Source organism: Pimephales promelas, chromosome 21 (assembly GCF_988280905.1).
Source record: "Pimephales promelas chromosome 21, fPimPro1.hap1.1, whole genome shotgun sequence".
In the NCBI taxonomy this organism is placed as follows: domain Eukaryota; kingdom Metazoa; phylum Chordata; class Actinopteri; order Cypriniformes; family Leuciscidae; genus Pimephales; species Pimephales promelas.
In genome coordinates this window covers 30,492,113-30,513,689 of record NC_142789.1, presented here as the reverse complement: position 1 = coordinate 30,513,689, position 21,577 = coordinate 30,492,113, and the positions used below count along the sequence as shown (strand labels likewise).

The 21,577-nt window shown below is 40.2% G+C and overlaps 3 protein-coding genes across 7 annotated transcripts; 1 reads left to right on the top strand and 2 right to left on the bottom strand.

Moving 5' to 3' along the window:
* Nucleotides 1–8: 8 nt before the first annotated feature.
* On the top strand, nt 9–2,916 carry tk1 (thymidine kinase 1, soluble). Its single transcript, XM_089125243.1, has 7 exons — nt 9–171; nt 263–294; nt 696–809; nt 887–980; nt 1,064–1,153; nt 1,318–1,437; nt 2,485–2,916. Exons 1-7 carry the CDS (start codon nt 106–108, stop codon nt 2,665–2,667), a joined length of 699 nt encoding a protein of 232 aa, XP_088981369.1. The 5' UTR covers nt 9–105; the 3' UTR covers nt 2,668–2,916.
* A 74-nt stretch (nt 2,917–2,990) lies between these two features.
* syngr2b (synaptogyrin 2b) lies at nt 2,991–11,069 on the bottom strand. The gene is made up of 4 exons (XM_089125242.1): nt 10,390–11,069; nt 8,061–8,298; nt 5,060–5,196; nt 2,991–4,281 (listed from the first exon to the last, which is right to left on the bottom strand). The coding sequence occupies exons 1-4, from the start codon at nt 10,492–10,494 to the stop codon at nt 4,036–4,038; spliced, it is 726 nt and encodes a 241-aa protein (XP_088981368.1). The 5' UTR covers nt 10,495–11,069; the 3' UTR covers nt 2,991–4,035.
* Nucleotides 10,916–21,439, bottom strand: LOC120491966 (Fc receptor-like protein 5). Of its 5 annotated transcripts, none has more exons than XM_089125228.1 (11): nt 20,966–21,434; nt 20,849–20,875; nt 19,757–20,068; nt 16,760–17,032; nt 15,903–16,172; nt 14,505–14,804; nt 12,506–12,607; nt 12,380–12,403; nt 12,197–12,279; nt 11,526–11,594; nt 10,916–11,286 (listed from the first exon to the last, which is right to left on the bottom strand). In XM_089125228.1, the coding sequence occupies exons 1-11, from the start codon at nt 21,201–21,203 to the stop codon at nt 11,230–11,232; spliced, it is 1,755 nt and encodes a 584-aa protein (XP_088981354.1). In that variant the 5' UTR covers nt 21,204–21,434; the 3' UTR covers nt 10,916–11,229. The 5 variants fall into 5 exon arrangements, with proteins under 5 accessions (XP_088981354.1, XP_088981355.1, XP_088981358.1 ...); XM_089125229.1 differs by having other exon boundaries at nt 12,197–12,260; nt 12,379–12,403; nt 20,966–21,433; XM_089125232.1 differs by lacking the exon at nt 14,505–14,804 and having other exon boundaries at nt 20,966–21,439.
* Between the last annotated feature and the right edge of the window lie 138 nt (nt 21,440–21,577).

Genomic DNA, 21,577 nt, shown 5'->3' with positions numbered 1-21,577 from the left:
CTATAAAACTACTAACTGGCGGTGGCGGGACGTTCAAATCCTGCTGTAAGTCACACTGTATGTCGAGATAACCATAAAACAGAAGAAACACTCACTCACAAAGACATGGATTGTTTGAATGTGGCGAAGATTTTACCCAATTCCCCGCGGAAGACAACAGGACAGATCCAGGTGCGTGACTTTTGTAACGTTTTTGTTGTGGATTTGAAGCTTAAATGTAAATATTAATGACATCATCAATATCTCTTTGTCATGTTTTCAGATTATTTTCGGACCGATGTTCTCAGGAAAAAGGTGAGCGATTAAATCCCCATTACATTCGTAAAATATGAATTATGACTGTTAAAACTTACTCTGGTAAACTATGTTTTGGTTCAGCGGAATGGCGCCAAATGCAGATTCAGGCGCGAGACTCCCAGTGTAAATACTTATATGTAAATACTATCCTAGTTTTCTACTATCCTAGACGTCACAAGCTGTGTCGATAATAAAAGCACGTCATTGTTCTGAGGAAAGTGTCATTGTTGGGTTTAACTGTGTGAGAATCCGCTGAATAAACACAAGCGCTGTGATCCACTCCTCACATCACGGTCTGTCAGACTCTAGAGTCGCTTTCTGATGATGTATAAATGCAGTTTACATCAAACCAGTGACTCTTGAAGTATTAATGTGTGTGTGTGTGTGTGTGTGTCCAGCACGGAGCTGATGAGGCGTGTGAGGAGGTTCCAGGTCGCCCAGTATTCCTGTTTGCTCATCAAATACGCCAAAGACACTCGCTATTCTCAGACGGGGATGGCCACTCATGACAAGTAAGATCGAAGCACTGGACGTGTGTGTGTTCCTGTGTTTAGGCCAGGGTGTGTGAAACTGGTGTGTGTGTGTGCAGGAGTATGATGGAGGCGGTTCCTGCTAGTCTTCTGCGTGATGTTCGGTCTCGGGCTCTCCAGGCGTGTGTGATCGGCATCGACGAGGGACAGTTTGTACGTGTCCATCATCATGACGTTCTCAGTCTCGTGTTATGGTTTATGAGTTCTTCAATAATTCAGATCTTTGGCTTTTGCAGTTTCCAGACACCGTTGAGTTCTGTGAAGAAATGGCCAACATGGGGAAAACCGTCATAGTGGCAGCGCTTGATGGAACCTTCCAGAGAAAGGTGTGTGTGTGTGTGTGTAGATGTATACTTCAGAGCTTTACCTTAACTTTTTTGCACATAGCACTGGTGTAGTTTGTTATATTTATTAATATATACATTTGATCATTTTACATACGTTTTATTCTCTGAGCGATGTTGCTGACCTTTGACCCTTGTGTGCACAGCCCTTTGGGAACATCCTGAATCTGGTTCCTCTGGCGGAGAGTGTGGTGAAGCTGAACGCCGTGTGCATGCAGTGCTTTAAAGAGGCCGCTTACACCAAGAGACTGGGCTCTGAGAAAGAGGTACACACACACACACACACACACACACACACACCTTCACAGCAGAAGCGATTTGTGTCATCCTCACCCTGCACTGTAAAGTGCTCTGTTCACTCACTTAATTTTACATATTACATATATCATGATATGTTATTATAGCGATACTCCAAGACGCACTGTTTAAGGTTTTTTTTTTTTATATATATATATTCTTTTTTTTTTAATGCTGAATTTGGTTTTACATTGTGTGTGTAAATGAATAGACTTGGACTTGCTGCTGGAAACCCAATAGAGACACCAGAATACACACATTCATGATACTGAAGCTGAAAACAGAATTATTTTAGTAATATATTTTTTAGTCGAATATATTCATTTCACTACGGAGGCGTATTGCGTTCACTTGAAGAAAAAAAATCTACTCTGTTTTTCTGAATTAACGAGTTAATTTTTCATGAGAAAAAAATTTGTTCTGTTTTTCTGAATTAACGAGTTAATTTTTCATGAGAAAATTTTTTTTTGCTCTTTTTCTGAATTAATGAGTTAATTTTTCATGAGAATTTTTTTTTGCTGTTTTTCTGAATTAATGAGTTAATTTTTCGTGAGAAAAAAAAGTTTTTGCTCTGTTTTTAGAGCAAAAAAAAAAATTCCATGAAAAATTAACTCATTAATTCAGAAAAACAGAGCAAAAACTTTTTTTCTCATGAAAAATTAACTCATTAATTCAGAAAAACTGAGCAAATTTTTTTTCTCATGAAAAATTAACTCGTTAATTAAGAAAAACAGAGTAGATTTTTTTTTCTTCAAGTGAACGCAATACGCCTCCGTATTTCACTGACTAGATATTTGTAAAATAATGTAGGCCACATTATAATGGTAACATCAGACATCTGGCATTATCAGGACCCACCAATATTCCCCCATTGCATTATTATACACGATATTCAACATGTTTCTGGAAACTTGAATTTCTCACAGAGATGTTTCATTTTGGGTGAACTATCCACAAGACGTATTGCTGCACGCGTGTGTTGTGATATATTGTGACCGTTAGCCATTGGTCATCAGGTGGAGGTGATCGGCGGGTCTGATAAATATCACGCTGTGTGTCGGGTGTGTTACGGAGATCTGATGACGAGTAAAGAGAACCGAGACCCGATGCGAGACGAGACGCCGCCACATCACGTGACGTCAGGGAAACCTCTGGATCACGGCGCGACACGCAAGCTCTTCGCTTCCCTTCACCTCTGAACACGACTGTTACGACCTGAGCACTTGGTGTGTGTGTGTGTGTGTGTCGTCTGCTGTTGATTTCCTGTAAATAATAACGTGAACTTCTTGATCCAGCTAAATACTGTGTTTGAATCTTCACATCCTTTGAACGTATTTTAATATAAATGATCTTAATCTATTTAAATGTCTACCGAGACCAGCTGACATCCTGAAACACTGCCATGGAAGTGATGTTTATTATGATTAAAACATTTTTCTTTTTACATTGATCATTTTCTGCTCACTAGGAATTTGGTACATGAAGTTTTAATTCAACAGATGCATGTTAATAAAATAGACACTTCTCAATCAAAGACTTGTTTGTTTTAATTTAGAAATGCAACCAGTGTTTGTTAGTAAGTGCAATAGAAATAACTGTAATCTGGTTATTCAGAGACAACACCTGAAACCTGAAAATATACAGTGAAAACATGTGAACACACAATAAATAACAACAAAATTGACAATCCTGATGTATTAATGTTGCTGTATATCATCTAAGCTTTTTTCTGCCACGGCAAAAAACGAATTAGAAAGCTTTTTATTTTCTAAAATTCAGATTTATTTAATTTTTAAAGGAATTTTATACTTTTATTCATCTAGGATGCATTAAATTGATCAAAAGTGATATTTATGTAATGTTACAAAAGATAATTTTTCAGAAATGCTGTTCTTTTGAACTTTCAAGTCATCAAATAATCTTAAATAAAATGTATGCTTCTACAAAAATAATATTGATAATTATAAACATTTCTTGATCATCAAACCCTCATATTTGAGTGATTTGTGAAGGGTCATGTGACACTGAAGACTGGAGTAATGATGATAAATTACACTTTACTGGATATTCACAGAGAACAGATGATTTTTATCATATTTGACTTTTTTTTACTGTATTTTAAGCAACTAAACGCAGCCTTGAGCAGAAGAGACTCAAACCTTTGAAAGCTAGAGGATATCTTGGATTTTATAATTGTTTTATCCCGTGGCAGAGAGAGCAGTTTCCAGAGGAGCAGAACACACCAGTCCGGACAGATGAACCAGCATCAGTGTGTGTCCGTGGGTCCACACACACACACACACAACCGCTGCGTCTCCAGTCAATCACATGTTTCTGATGATCTTTATGTTCCGCCACATTCCCACTCATTAACAAATCACAAAAACACTGCCGTGATTGGAGGAGTGTGAGCGACGGATCGGCTTCACTTTATTCCAGCTCATCAGTGCAAATCTCAACTCGTCTACAGAACAAAACACTATTTACACATTACGGCCACATTGGAAAAGCACAGTCAGACTCCTATTGGCCGCCAGCCAATTTCGTTGGCCTGTGGGCGGGACTTGTCAGTAGACGGGCGGCTGGTACCGGTTCTGGTCGGACGGGTTGGGGTTCGGGATGAACGGCGGCTGCTGGTACACGTCTGGCCCGGTGTTCTGGAAGGACGGGTAAGTGGGCGGAGCATAAGGGGGGGTGATGTCAGTGGGCGGAGCATAAGGGGAAGTGACGTCAGTGGGCGGATCGGCGTATCTCCGGCTCACGTCTCCAACGCCCTGACGAAACCTCACCAGAGCGAAGTAAGTCAACGCCCCCTGAGGACGAGAGATTCGACTGTCAATCAACGGCTGCAAGTGGGATTTCATGATCGGTTAACCCTCTGTGCTCTTCCGGCATTTTTGTACGTTTGTTTTTTTACTTCATCAGAATGCTAGGAAACTTGGTAAAGGTTTTGAGCGCACAAAAATCATAGACATGATTTGAAAAGGTTTAATGGTCCTGAATAAACAGTCCCACTTGTGTCGGATATTAGTGCATTGGAAATGAATGAGACGAGTGTCCTCTAGTGGAAGCATCTGGAACTGCAGCCACACACAGTCTCTCTGCAACATGGCATCATGACTTTTGAATAAACACACACGCCACTTTCAAGTCAAATGGCGTGTTATCTATACGCATTTTGAGCTATCCGCGTGTATCGCGTCTCACTGAAAGATCAGCACACACTGGTGGACATTTATGGCTTAGGGTTAAAATAAAACAAGATTTAGAAAATATATATTTCATATAAAATTATTTGTGTGCATTTTTCATAAGAAAAAAAAAGTAACAGAATTTTACATTTATTGTTGACTTTCTTTAAACTTTTTTCCGTTCAGCAATAATCTGCCGGGTGTGTTTGAGAAGAGATCAAACTCAGTCTGATTATGATTTACCTCAATTTAAGTTGTTCAGGTCTACGCTCAAAACGTGAATAAATGGATTATAAATCCAGCGTATATATAATGTAGTACCATAAAAATACTAAATAAAATAAAATATAGTACATTATTTTTTATATATTTAAAAAAAAATGTGTAATGTTTCACTCACCCAGGACGCGAGGGAGAAGAAGGAGAAGGCGATGACGGCGTGGGCCCCGTCTGTGGGGATGCCGCTGGTGTCAAGGGTCTTCGTCCACTGATCGGCCGTCAGACAGAAACACACAAACCACAGGAAGGTCCAGGCACCTGATCAGAGGAAGTGATGCGTCATTCACAATTACATAGGTGACATATTACCCTTTTCACAAGATGTAATATAAATCTATGGCGTAAATGAACGAATCTTTTTCCGAGTCAATTTGTTCGTTGAATGAACCAAATGACTCGAAAAAAGATTTGTTCATTTTGATGAACGGGTTCGAACAGGAGAGTCACGAACGCGCATCACAGAACAGAGCAAGGCGAGCATTTGAGGATATAAAACTTTTTTTTTATTAAATGGCAGATTGTTTCGCTTGATAAGACCCTTATTCATCGTCTGGTGTCGTTTAAAGCCCTTTGAAGCTGCATCTGAAACTCTCATTTTGACCTTGAACCGTTTGGTCCCCATTGAAGTCCATTATATGAAGAAAATCCTGGAATGTTTTCATCAAAAACCTTCATTTCTTTTCGACTGAAGAAATAAAGACGTGGACATCTTGGATGACACGGGGCGAGTAAATTATCAGCAAAAGGGTTTTTTTAAAGTTAGCTAATCCTTTAATGCATCATTGCTGAATATGGTATAAGCTATATCATAAACATGTTCTAATAAAATGTTTTTTATGGTTTGTTTTAGATAAATTTAATAACCCCTGGTATAAACTTTTGACATCCCACCCACTCGCACAGGAAGACGGCGATGCAGAAACCACACAACTACGTGTTTCACTTTCACAGGACGTTCGTCTGAAACTGATGACTCTAGACGAACAGGTCGTGTGTAAACACACCACAGAGGAACACAGACACTGAACACACATGTGACACACACACACACACACGACAAACTAAACCTTGGAGATCTTCTCTAGCTCTTTCCATCCACCTATTTTAGGCACAATTTGGGAGATTGCATGAAAAAAATGTGCATGAATTCTACAAATGTGGATAAAAAAACTTTTATTTTATCTAATTTTATTTATTAAATATTTATCTAATAACCCTCAAACCTCATGTCACTTTTTTTTAGTACCTCAATGTTGCTACATCGTTCCCGAACGCTAGAGAACACGACAGCGCTTACTGACTTTCGACTGACGCTCGACACACTCATTTATGATGGAGGGAATGAACACCATTGTAGAAACTTAGTTTTATTACTCATGTTTTTGCACCAGTTTTCCAATAAAGTGCAGATTCTGTTCTCGTGAACACATGTTGTTTAGGTTTTGAATAAAATAGATGTGTGCAGGCGTGTCTTTCTTTTATGACCTCATCAAATAACTCATCTGGCCTTAAATTCATATAGGGCTGCAACTAACGATTATTTTGATAATCGATTAATCGGACGATTATTTTTTCGATTAATCGATTAATCGGATAAAAAATTATATTCCATTTTTTTGTTTATTATAACAAAATAAACCCTAAAAACCACACTCTTTTGTGTGTTAAACAATCTACTTAATACAGACAACTTCATTATAAAGAAAAACAACAAATAAAAAAAATATATATGACCATAACCCATGACAAAAATGCTATTGTAAACTAGATTAGTGGATAACTCAGCAAAACTTAGCCTAGAAATATCACAAGTGCACAATAATTTTATAAAATCTGAACATTTAGTGAAAAAAAACATTCCTTAGTGGGGAACAAATAAGAGACAAGAAGTGTAGCACTAACTCTGGTAAAACGTACACATTGCTCTTTGTATTGTTGTTATACATTCATGAAAAACATCGTAAAAATCAGATGCACAACTGTTTTAAATGTAAAGCACAGCTGTTTAGTGAGGAAGCAAAATATAATAGATAGGACAGAACAAGAAAGGCTATTAATAAGCTTTCATTGCGCAAAAGTATTATGATATGATCATGAAAGAGCTGCACAAAGTGCTTATGCGCATCGCAAGCGCTGAATGATGCGCTTGAAGCAACACGGAGTCACAGGGCGGCGCCCAGCTCTTCAGTGTCCGCCGCATTAAAGTTAAAAGCACCAAGGAAAGAGAAAGACATACTGACTGTGTATTATACAGTATCTATGCAATAGTTTATTAAGCCTTTTCTTTTAACAGTTTTAAATTTCAGCTACTGTGCACGTGAAGAACAATTATACTGCGCCGACTCTACTATATAGTGTTGTGATCTAACAGACACTCAGTAGAAAGTGATTAAGTTTACTGCAATAAAAGTCTAGCAAGATAGAAAAACCATCATAGACCTTTATCTACGGATCAATTATAATAATAACATTGAATCATCTTGGAAAGAGATCACCATGTTAACTGTTGTAACGCGACGCGCTGTTTGAACACCGAGTAGAGAATGACTGACAGCCGCAGTGGAGGGAAAAGCTTAGGTTAACTTGAATTTAATGACTTAAATATACATTTCTATCTCACATTATACTATAGTATGGCTTCATAAAGTATACACGATCAACGTAGGTCACCTATTTTGGTTTTAAAACGGCGAATTTACCGAAAGGTGAATGATTTTCGTGTATGCTGCATATTGATAGCGGTTTCCTGATGCCCGCAAATTAGTTCAAACTCACGGAATCAAGAGCGCGCATGCGAGACAGAAGATAATGTGCTCCAAACCGTCCGTGTTGCGCGAGCGAGACAGGGTAGAGCGGCGAGGGAGAGAGACTGCATGTGCGCCTCATGAAGCGCATGTAAGAAGCGCATGTTCCATGTAAACAATCCCCGTGACGTAATCAGACCAACTAATCGATAATGACATTCGTTGACAACGATTTTAATAATCGATTATAATCGATTTTATCGATTAGTTGTTGCAGCCCTAAATTCATAATACAGAATTATTGGTCGCTTCCATGTGAACTGGAATCATGCGTGTCTCTGAACAGAGGAGGACAGGAGAACGTTTACGTCGCCTCACCTGAGAAGCCCAGATCGGCCAGCACGACGTACTTGCGCTCCTCAGCGCTGCTCATCGACGGCAGGAGAGCATCAGCCAATAGGAAGCCTATACACGCCAGGAATGCGATGACGCCGATTCCCACACAGTAACGACACACTCCGTCGTTCCCGTTGAAGACACACTTCACGTCGGCATCAGTCGAGGCGTTCACGTAACCTTCAGCGGTTATGGAGGCAAACACCACGATGGAAAACACCTGGCGGAGGGAAGTGAGGCCTGCATCACAGATCAGACCACAACGCAGAAATAAAAGCAAAACCAACAAAAATAACGTTTCCCATTAAGTTATACAAATGTTAATCTGTCTTTTTTTTATGTGACACCGTGTCCTAAGCACACATGACCGTTGAGATAAGATTCCAGTCACAAGCAAAAAAAATCTATCAAAGCTCACAGCCAATCAGAAGAGTGTGTGGGCGGAGTCTCTCTGCAGGTGCACTACATTCGCAACCAAATAATAGATATGTACATAATCAAGTTTATAAAAAATTCACAATTTTAATATTATTAAAAATACATACTAAGTGATTTAGTCTGACAATCGTCAACAGAACCTGTTTAATTTCAAGGTTTGAGGTGAATTGTCACATTTGGTACGGCTATGAATGATATTCAAACAGTAAATAAAGCACATATTATTACTGTAATTGTTTATTTGTATGATGTTGTTGTTCAAACCTCACCAAAATCCCCAAATGATAACCCATTATATTATTAAAATATAAATACAGTAGTCAACATTTGAAGTGGATAAAAACCTGAATTTTGAACAACACCCAGATTAACTTTTTTGATCCACTTCAAATGTTGACAACTGTAACTATTTTTAAGCTTGGTTTAACCCATTATAACCCCACCCACAAACTGAACTGGAGGTTTTGATTGGTGAACTTTTGCTACTTTTCAATGTACTTTTGGGTGAAAAATAAATTTATTGAATTTGAATAGTTTATTTGATTAAATTCCCACAATTTAACTATACTGACAATAAAACTACTGTAATGAGAGTAGTTGTAATAATAAGTGATGGAAACATTGAGAGAAAGCAGTCGCTGCAAAAGTGTCCCACAAGGCTCATGAAAGACTCGCACACAAACCAAACTTCATAATCCCAGCAATGCTCTCATGTTACCTGCCATCTGCTGTGTTTACATGTCATCAGCACTGGGACGGGGGACATTCTGTACTGGTGTACTATCACACGACACACACCATCACAACACACACACACCACTGACCTGAATGCTCATGCGACTGGAGAGTCCGACTCAAACACACTGCTGTGTGCAAATGTGTGACGCTACGCTAGTAAACAAATTACACTGAAGAAATCTAGACATGGTTGACAAGGTCACCTGATGCACACACACACACACACACACACAGGACGAGATATGAATCAGCTCTTGCTGACTGTTTCACAGTGTCTGTGGAAAGTCCCTTCGCTGGAAAGTGGATCATGGTTGGGTAAGGGTTAATTCACCCAAAAATGAGAATGATCCCATAAGTTAATCAACTTTAAGCCATCCTAGATGTATATGACTTTCTTCTTTCAGCCAAACACAATTGAGAGTTGTATTAAACTGCTTCCCAGCTTTATAATAAGAGTAAATGGTGCATGAGATTTCAGAAGCCCCAAAAAAGTGCATCCATCCATCATAACAGAACCAGTGTGATTATAGCTCATATTTCATGAAGTTATAAATATGGACATTTTGCTTCACTTCAGAAGGCCTTCATTAGTCGTATGGATTACTTTTATGATGGATGGATGCACTTTTTAGGGCTTCACATTTATTTTTAATGTTAATGTCTTAATGTTTAATATCGTTTTAGATCCTTCAGAGAACATTCAAATGAAACATTCCCATAATGTCTGAAGAATGATGCTACGTTGTCAACACGTCTTTAAAACATTTTTTTTTAAACAAACCGGAAGTTTTTAGATAATATTCAGAAATAACATTTTCATAACTTAATGGGAAACATTTTTGTTAACTGGGATTTACATTTAATGTTGATTCAATTCATTTCGACATGTGCAGTTTATCAATAGTGAAACTACTTCAAAAGCAGTTCTTACAGGAAAAACAAGATATTCCAGTCGCTACTAATAGCACTGCTGCACTGTCCTACTTTTATACTATTAAAACGTGCAATGAAAATTAGCACAAGTTCAAAACATCATTAAAGCAGTAAAAAAGTGCCACAAACGCCCGAATGACTCAATGATTTATATTCCCAGATTATTGATCGCAATGAGTTAAAGCTGACACATGTCACTCACCCAGCTGAGGACTCGTATGATAGTTTGAGGCTGTTTGATGAATTTGATGAGATCGAATCCCGCTCCTGCGAGAGAGGCTCCGTACGCCACACTGTTCGACTCCATCGGTGAAACAAACACACACACTCACACACACACTCACGCGCACACACGTGCGCGCGCCCGACAGCTGAAAACACAACACCGACACACACCACCACCGGTGCAGCTGCTTCCTCAGACACTGGTGTCAGTCAGATTCGCGAATGAGTCGTTCTTCAGAACCGGCTCTTTTTGATGATTCAGATGAACGCAATGAGCGGTTTATTAACAACAAAAAAACTGTTCAAAAGAACCGACTCTCCAAAATGATTCGAACTTTTCGACGCCGCCGCACAGAGTGAAAATCCAATACGGTTAAAATTGACACTAAACATTCCGTTAGTTTAATGTTTAATAATAAACAGTTGATTAGGATATTAAAACACAATGATGACGTTCAATGCTACTCACAATCTAACACACACAAATAAAGTGATGCAGTACATACAAATCATCTGTTTTAATGTTATTAAAATGAACGCTGTTGGGTTTATCAAAACATACACATTTTTATTTATTTGTGATCTTCCCTCCACAAACCCACACAGACTCGTTTGAATCTGACAGTAGACACATTGTTGGCTGGCCTGGTCTTCGCTTCTGATTGGTCAGTCATGTCGACCAATGAGTGCTTGTCTATTGTCTCGCTTTGAATTAACCTTTGTCTTCGTCAGAATAACACGTGACAAATCAGTGAAGATATGCTTGTGTCTGTGGGAAACCAACCAGGTCAGGTTTAACGGATTAAAATCCATGAAATTATTTTGAGACAGCGTCTTCATACAGGAGAGTTTCGTCCACAGATTCGTCTTCAACCTGTTAAACAGAAAGAAATGAGCATAATCTTAGTCGAAGGGGAACGTTCTTTAATGTGACTCGTTTCAGAACGTTCATTCAAAAGAAAAATTCCAATAATATTTAAAGAATGATAAAATTGAATGAACCTTCACAGAACCAAGAAAAACTGAGATAGAAAAAAAAACTAGAAACTGCATTCGAACTCTAGTGGAGATTCTGCTTCAGATTCAGAAAACAAATGAATTAATAAATAATACCTCAGCAGAATCACTCATTCTGTCAGCGAGGACGACGTCTTCCTCATAACCCTCCAACATCTCCTCAAACTAAAGAACACACAAACTCTTTTATCTAGTGAAATTCCTATCGAGACAGTATTATAAGAACGCAAAATATGCACATTCCTTTCATGGATAATGCAAACCTACCCAGAATGCATTGTGATTAACTCTATGATTAATCACATCCAAGATAAACGTTTTTTGTTTGTTTATATAGCCTACATGGAAATATTTCTTAAATATTCATACATGCATTGTGTGTATTTATAAATGAAGAGTTCAGATGCAAAAGCCTCTAAATGCCATTTGAAATTTTCTTCTAAAATGACCATTTTTATCAAGCTTGTATATTTAAGTTCAGTAATTTCACTTAAATAACAATTAATAGGTAATCTTAATTGCCATTTAAGTGAAATTACTAAACTTAAATATACAAGCTTGGTAAAAATGATCATTTTAGAAGAAAATTTCAAATGGCTCTTCAAATAATTATACACAGTTTACATGCATATATTATGTAAACACAAACTTTTATTTTGGATGTGATTAATGGTTTCACAGCCCTAGAGATTATAAACATACAAATTTGATAATAGTCTAATTATGAACTTAAACAGAAGCAGTGTAAATGCATCCATCCTCCTCACTGGATAATTATCCTCCTCCTCCTCCTCCTCTTCGTCTTCAGGTTTAACAGCGATCTCCATTCTTCTGCGTTGTTTAATGAGTATTGCATAAAGAAGCACACACACACACACACACACACAAATAGCTCAGTTGGATGTAATGCTAGATTTATGAATCTGTCAAATTAAAAAAGAAAACTCACAAGTGTTTTCCTGAATATCTTCTTCCTGAAATGACAAATTACATAATTAGTAATCATCATTTGATTAATTCAAACAATTGATCCTTGCATTTAAACAGTTAAATGATGAGTGGCATGATAAACTCACGGAGAACGACTCCATACACACAGCAAGCCATCACAACCACGTTCAGCAGAGCGAAGCAGCTCAGGACCACCAGCACCAGCACAGGAGACACGCGGTTCAGGACTGCACACGACAACACAACAGCAATCATGAACACAATGAACTATGAGGAAACAGTCCATTGGGTCATTCTTCAAGTTCAAACATTATCGACACTTTTAAATCTTCTCTGACACTAGAAACATTTACAAAAATGTACAAAAAAAACCATTTAAAAACATTTAAAGACCAGATAACGTTGAACAAACGTTGCAATAAAGTTACTAGAAGAACGTTTGTTCATAACTTTGAGAGAACCTTCACTCAACGTTCCCTGTTATAGTTATTTCATTTTATTACCTTATTCTTTCTAAATAATTTTTTTAAAATTCATCAAATAAATTAAATATTATTTTAAATGAGTATATCATAAAGGGAAATTATAAATATGCAATATAGTTTTTTTATATATATTTTTGAATTTGTCAAAATTGTAATTATGTCACTTTATTCTTCATATGTCATATATATTATTATTATTCATATATATTATTATGTTTATTATATATATATATATATATATAATATTATATTATAAATATTATATTATATCTCGGCGAAAAGTCAAACCATCGACGCCAAATTTTTATCGAGTGGAGAAGCGAGATACAGCCCCCAGAAGCGCCCGCTGAAGCGAAAAACGAAAACTCAACATATCTCGACGAAAACTCAACCTATCATAGGGTAAGGGCAATCATCTTCCTTGGATTAATTCAGAACTTATTAGTGTCTTTAGGCAAAGGGACAAAGCATGGACAAAATTTCGTCAGATAAGAAGTAATGTTGATTGGGAAGTTTCTAGGCATTTGAGAAATTCGAGCAAGACAAAAAAACTAGAAATGCAAAGTCTAATTACTATAAAGAATGTCTTTCTCTCCATTATAAAAATCCTAAACAATTCTGGAATAAAATTAAAAACATTATTAATACATCAAATAAACATTCAGTTAATCAAATTAGTGTCCCGTTAGAGTGTCCCCCGGTGTTTAATAATGATCTAAGAACATTAGTAAATATTATTAATACATCGGTCATGACACTTTTTTTGGAAACATTTAGTTGTTGTTTTTTTTGTTTTTTTTTTCTTGTTTTTTTGTGTGGTGTATGTACTGTTGTTGGGCCTGGAGCCTGTAATAAAGTTTGTGTGTGTGTGTGTGTTGGACGTTCATCTAATGTTTTTTTCTTTTTTTATGTTTCAGAGAATATTCAGAAGTAACGTTCCCGTAATGTTGGAAGAATTATACTTCGGAACGTTCACATAAAAAAAAAACATTTTAAAATGTTTTAAAACGTTCAGAGATCATTCAGAAATAACGACTTTATAGGGAACATCAGCAAAACGTAATCATTTTGTTAGCTGGACATCCAAAAATGGTTTATTTTTGTACTTTTTATAGAAACGTCTTGTTCAGATTGAATTGCAGCCAAATTTACCATCCAGTTCAGAAGCTTTGTCTTATTATAGTCCCCCTGTAGTCGATCATTGTATCCCTTAAAACTCCTCTTTGATCACCAAAATGATACCATATTTAAACGTTTTTTCCTTGAAAAGATGTCTTCATGCTTTCAAATAGATTAAATGTAACTCGACACCTCATTTAGTATGCACGGTTCTATGAATATGCAGATGAGCCCCGCCTCCACTCACTCACTCAGTGGTTGACGATCACACGTTGATCTGATTGGTTACAAGGTGGTTTGTGACGTCAGAAAGCGTGTTTTTGAGACTGTCTTTGGTTTTAAGGGGGAAATACTCAACAATGCTGTCACTTATGAACTTACACATGGTTTAAGCGTATTAAAAACACCACATACACACATAAACTACATTAAAGCTGGATTTACACCACAGGGGGACTTTGATTTAGCCTGATAATAAACTGATATAGCTGAGTGTGTTGTTGGGTGTGAAGCTTCATACCCTCTTCACTGATCAGCATCTTGGCGCTGCGGACGCTGGTTCTGTTGTCGAAGCGGTCCGAAGCTTCGCAGTGGTAAAAGCCAGCGCTGTCCGGACCCACAGACAGAGCCAGAACCGAGTCGTCGGACCAGGCCACCGCATAGAAACCTCCTCGGCCCTCCAGCCTGGTGCTGTTCAGGAACCAGCGGTACTGTGGGAACGTCCCTCGCTCAACCTTACAGAGCAGAACCAGACCGACCACCCGGAAGTCCCGTCCGGTGTGTGTGACGGGCCTCACCGTTACAGCGCCGCCGACAGACTCTGTGTGTGAGAGGAACACATCTGTACATGCAATTCTGAGAAGCACTCAGAGTTCACTTCAGAATTAAAATTTCCTGATAATTCACTCTCCCGCACATCATCCGAGATGTTCATGTGTTTCTTTCTTCAGGGGAAAAGAAATGAAGGTTTTTGAGGAACACACTCCAGGATTTCTCCATATAGTGTCTTCAATGGGGTCCAACAGGTCGAAGGTCAGATGTGAGTTTCAAAGTCTCGACACTATCCAGCCAAGGAATAAGAGTCTTTTACAACGACATTTACAACAAAATACACATTTATATACTTTATAAGCACTAATGCTGGTCCTGCTCGAGCTGTGATGAAAGGTCACGCGTGTTCCGGTTCAGAAATAAGAGTAGAGCGAAAAAATCTCATTTTCTACTCCAACTTAAAATAATCTGACATCGTTGTTTTACCTTTTATTTTATTAATGCCGTTTGACTCTTTGCACGTCTGCTCTGTAAACACTAGATCTGTTCTTACGCCTACGTCACGCTTGACCTTTCAACCTAATCACGTAATGTGTGTCGCATCACAGCTAGAGCAGCATTAGCTGTTAAAGTATATAAATGTGTATTTTGTTGTAAATGTCGTTGTAAAACACTCTTATTCTTCGGCTGGATCGTGTCGAGACTTTGAAGCTGCACTGAAACTCACATCTGACCTTCGACCCGTTGGACCCCATTGAAGACACTATAGATCATTTCACAAGATGTAAACAACACTGGTCCAGAAACACTTCCTGTTTCAGTTTGTAACTGTTTTCTTTATTTCACATGTAAAGAAAACATCTTAAAGATGTTTGTTTAACTTTTTGATTCAGTTTTAAATGTTCTGTTGGTTGTATTTTATCCCAGCTTTTATGTAGTGTTACAAAAACTGAAACAGGAAGTGCTTCTGGACCAGTGTTGTTTACATCTTGTGAAATGGTCTATATGGAGAAACCCTGGAGTGTGTTCCTCAAAAAACTTCATTTCTTTTCCACTGAAGAAAGAAAGACATGAACATCTCGGATGCCGTGAATAAATGATGAAATGTTAATTCTGCAGGGACGGCTCCTGTGACGGAGCTACACACCCACGGTCAGGTTCAGCGGGTCACTCAGAGCCCAGTTGCCCTCGTTGCTGGCGTTGCATCTCACGCGACCCGTGACCCGGGTCAGCTCGACCGGCACATGGAAGATCGCGCTGGTTCCTTCAGTGGTGCTCATCGTGATGACGTCGGTGTCGTTCAACAGGCTGAAGTTGATTAACGGAGATCCTTTCACAGACCGGCACGTGACGACGGCTCTAAAACCGACGTCAAGCTTCGCCACCTCGAGGGAGATCTCAGGCTTCGACACGTACTCTAGAAGAAAAAACGTTTTTAACGCCATTAAACTGATCAAAAAGTGACATTTATGATGTTACAAAAGATTCCCTTTCAAATAAAAGCTGTTCTTCATCAAAGAATCATGGAAAATAAGATGCATCAGTTTTCAACACTGATAATTATCATAAATTGGGAACACTTTACAATAACGTTCATTAGTTAACATGAACTACAGCATTTATTAATCTAAGTTAATATTAATTTCAACATTTGCTTATACTTTACTAACATTAAAGGTTGTATTAGTTAACATAAATTAATGCACTGTGAACTGATATGAACAAACAATGAACAGCTGGATTATTATTATTAACTAACATTAACAAAGTTCGTTAATACATTAATGATCCTTATTGTAAAGTGTTACTCATAAATGTGTGTTGATCATCAGATCCTCATATTAGAGTGATTTCTGAAGGGTCATGTGACACTGTAATGATGTTGAAGATCACAGGAATAAATTACACTATTTACTATATATTCACATAGAGAACAGATTTACTGTATTTTTTTTAATCAAATAAACACACTTTTGTGCGCTGATTAATGTATATCCATTTTACCTTTGACCTGCACAGATATGACATCACTGGAGTTGAAGGTTGTCGAGTCATTGAATCGGTTTGATGCCACACACTTATAATCGCCTGTGTGTTGCACAGAGAGCCGGTGTATGATCAGTGTGTCACCAGTCGTGTCGTACGGCCTTTCGTTCCAAAGCCACTCGTAGGAGACGTACGTTCCTCTGCTCTCTCTGCACCGGAGGGTCAAAGTTTGTCCTTCCCACACGGCATCACTGGCAGGACGAGGAGTGATTCTCACGCCCTCCACCGGGACTGCAGAACAAACCACTAAAACACTCAGGGGATCAGGGGCGGAGATTGGTAGGATTAGGGGTGGGGTTAGGGATCAGTGGGTGGGGATGGGTAGGATTAGGGATCAGTGGGCGGAGATTGATAAGATTAGGGGTGTGGTTAGGGATCAGTGGGCGGAGATTGGTAGGATTAGGGGTGTGGTTAGGGATCAGTGGGCGGAGCTGGGTAGGATTAGGGGTGGGGTTAGGGATCAGTGGGTGGGGATGGGTAGGATTAGGGATCAGTGGGCGGAGATTGATAAGATTAGGGGTGTGGTTAGGGATCAGTGGGCGGAGATTGGTAGGATTAGGGGTGTGGTTAGGGATCAGTGGGCGGAGCTGGGTAGGATTAGGGGTGGGGTTAGGGATCAGTGGGTGGGGATGGGTAGGATTAAGGATCAGTGGGCGGAGATTGATAAGATTAGGGGTGTGGTTAGGGATCAGTGGGCGGAGATTGGTAGGATTAGGGGTGTGGTTAGGGATCAGTGGGCGGAGCTGGGTAGGATTAGGGGTGGGGTTAGGGATCAGTGGGTGGGGATGGGTAGGATTAGGGATCAGTGGGCGGAGATTGATAAGATTAGGGGTGTGGTTAGGGATCAGTGGGCGGAGATTGGTAGGATTAGGGGTGGGGTTAGGGATCAGTGGGTGGGGATGGGTAGGATTAGGGGTGTGGTTAGGGATCAGTGGGTGGGGATGGGTAGGATTAGGGATCAGTGGGCGGAGATTGATAAGATTAGGGGTGTGGTTAGGGATCAGTGGGTGGGGATGGGTAGGATTAGGGATCAGTGGGCGGAGATTGGTAGGATTAGGGGTGGGGTTAGGGATCAGGTGGCGGAGCTGGGTAGGTTTAGGGGTGGGGTTAGGGATCAGTGGGTGGGGATGGGTAGGATTAGGGATCAGTGGGCGGAGATTGATAAGATTAGGGGTGTGGTTAGGGATCAGTGGGTGGGGATGGGTAGGATTAGGGGTGGGGTTAGGGATCAGTGGGCGGAGATGGGTAGGATTAGGGGTGGGGTTAGGGATCAGTGGGTGGGGATGGGTAGGATTAGGGGTGTGGTTAGGGATCAGTTGGGTGGGGATGGGTAGGATTAGGGGTGTGGTTAGGGATCAGTGGGTGGGGATGGGTAGGATTAGGGATCAGTGGGCGGAGATTGATAAGATTAGGGGTGTGGTTAGGGATCAGTGGGTGGGGATGGGTAGGATTAGGGATCAGTGGGCGGAGATTGATAAGATTAGGGGTGTGGTTAGGGATCAGTGGGTGGGGATGGGTAGGATTAGGGATCAGTGGGCGGAGATTGGTAGGATTAGGGGTGGGGTTAGGGATCAGGTGGCGGAGCTGGGTAGGTTTAGGGGTGGGGTTAGGGATCAGTGGGTGGGGATGGGTAGGATTAGGGATCAGTGGGCGGAGATTGATAAGATTAGGGGTGTGGTTAGGGATCAGTGGGTGGGGATGGGTAGGATTAGGGATCAGTGGGCGGAGATTGATAAGATTAGGGGTGTGGTTAGGGATCAGTGGGTGGGGATGGGTAGGATTAGGGATCAGTGGGCGGAGATTGGTAGGATTAGGGGTGGGGTTAGGGATCAGGTGGCGGAGCTGGGTAGGTTTAGGGGTGGGGTTAGGGATCAGTGGGTGGGGATGGGTAGGATTAGGGATCAGTGGGCGGAGATTGATAAGATTAGGGGTGTGGTTAGGGATCAGTGGGTGGGGATGGGTAGGATTAGGGGTGGGGTTAGGGATCAGTGGGCGGAGATGGGTAGGATTAGGGGTGGGGTTAGGGATCAGTGGGTGGGGATGGGTAGGATTAGGGGTGTGGTTAGGGATCAGTGGGTGGGGATGGGTAGGATTAGGGGTGTGGTTAGGGATCAGTGGGTGGGGATGGGTAGGATTAGGGATCAGTGGGCGGAGATTGATAAGATTAGGGGTGTGGTTAGGGATCAGTGGGTGGGGATGGGTAGGATTAGGGATCAGTGGGCGGAGATTGGTAGGATTAGGGGTGGGGTTAGGGATCAGGTGGCGGAGCTGGGTAGGTTTAGGGGTGGGGTTAGGGATCAGTGGGTGGGGATGGGTAGGATTAGGGATCAGTGGGCGGAGATTGATAAGATTAGGGGTGTGGTTAGGGATCAGTGGGTGGGGATGGGTAGGATTAGGGATCAGTGGGCGGAGATTGATAAGATTAGGGGTGTGGTTAGGGATCAGTGGGTGGGGATGGGTAGGATTAGGGATCAGTGGGCGGAGATTGGTAGGATTAGGGGTGGGGTTAGGGATCAGGTGGCGGAGATGGGTAGGATTAGGGGTGGGGTTAGGGATCAGTGGGTGGGGATGGGTAGGATTAGGGATCAGTGGGCGGAGATTGATAAGATTAGGGGTGTGGTTAGGGATCAGTGGGTGGGGATGGGTAGGATTAGGGATCAGTGGGCGGAGATTCGTAGGATTAGGGGTGGGGTTAGGGATCAGTGGGTGGGGATGGGTAGGATTACGGATCAGTGGGCGGAGATTGGTTGGATTAGGGGTGTGGTTAGGGATCAGTGGGTGGGGATGGGTAGGATTAGGGATCAGTGGGCGGAGATTGGTAGGATTAGGGGTGGGGTTAGGGATCAGGTGGCGGAGATGGGAGGAGAACCACACACAGAAGGACTGGAGGAGAGTGTTTGAAAATATACTTTTGTACATTTATACTACAGTAGTTTTAAAGGGTTAATGAGATACCAATGACTTTGAGATCCAAGCCTTGACTGAGCGAGCTCTGGATATCTGTGTTGTTGTATCCGCTGGCCTTGCAGACGAGCCGACCGTCATGTTGTGTCTTGATAACCAGAGGAAAAGTGGCTATTTCTCCAGACAGAGAGCTGTGCTCCCCGATCATCTTCCCCGGGTTTGACTCGACATAGAGCTCGTATAGGACAGGCAACGAAGCCTGGATCCCAGGAATCTCGCAGTAGAAATCCTCAGTCGAACCGTTTAATGCAACGGACGGACCCATCAGATTCGGTTCATCAAGCTTGTGCTCATTCAGAGCTCCTGGAACAGAGGAAAAGAGTCGAGAACACACACACACACACACATCAAACAAATATGCTCTTCCTCAGTTTCTGTCTTGTTTTCCAGTACAAAATATCTAAACTTTCTTAAATCAAGATACATTTACAGGAGAAGAAACAAAATGACTGAAGATAACACGTGCTTTTTTTGAAAAATATATAAAAAATTATGCTTAAAAAAATAAATAAATAAAACATTCGCCAATGGGGTAATACAAATAATAATTTTGGGGGAAAAAAGGACCACTGTCAGATATTTTTCTTGTTTTAATAAGTCACATTATTTTTAGACAGTTTTCCAAAAACACAACTTAATCACATACGTAATTTTGCTTCTCGGGTAAATATGTGTGATTTAAGAATGCAAAGGAAAATGAGACAAACAGTGCAGTGCATCTTATTTAAAACTCTTAAAAATATCAGAATGTCATTGCATTTGATGACACATTTATTGGGTTTGAAATGATAATTCTGAAGAAGAAGACATTCAGTGTTGTTTTTGTTTGTAGTGGATCATAATTCAGGCAATAATGCAATTAAGTTCACAATTAACTCAGTGAGCAAACACAATTGCATTTTGCAGATGCTTTCATCCAAAGCAACTTGAATCGCATTCAATATTACAGTCAACATTGTCAAAATTTCGATTTTTCAGTTCATGCATTTATTGGGAACCTAAACACGTGATCTTGGCACTTTTTGGGGGTATTAAACACACACCATAATATAACCCAATTGGTAGGAAAAGAAAGCCACGTACCCGTCCTTGGACACAAGACAGAAATACCTGGTGGAAAAATATACATACATAAATGAAAAGAGACGTCAACAGACACAACATAAAAACATCCATCAGATATGAACAAGTTTCCTCCACCTATGAGAATCAGTGAAACATGCATCGACTCCATCCTCGCTGAATACCCAAACACCAGAATGATCTTTATATTAATGCAGCATGTGAACACACAAACACACTGAAGAACATGTCTCACTTCAACAGAGCTGATGGGATCCACCCTAAACACTCCATGTTTCGAGCACAGATAGGGCCGATGCCAATGCAAACCACACAACAACGAGGGAAGATTGTGGAGAACACATTGCATGAACATCTGAGATAAACTGTACTGCCCATATTGTTAGTTATTGCAATAATACAGCAAAATTATAAACCGTTCATCATGTCATGGGTTATTCCCAGTGACACACATTCTGTTTAATTTAGTTTTAATAGGGCTTTTTCCATCTGAATGCACCAACAAAGTTAATGGTGAAGAAACCAAACAAGGACGATTTGAAAGTTTAGTGACCTCGAGTAAGTACCAACAGCACAACCTACTGGTGTAAAGTTGTAAATTAAAATTAAAACCGATCATAAACTTACATTTATAGATCCTCTCATTTGCGATTTGTTAATTTTAAACCCAATTATTTGACGCTCTTGACATTTTGGCGGTTTTCCCGTAACTGCCTCAAACACGTGACG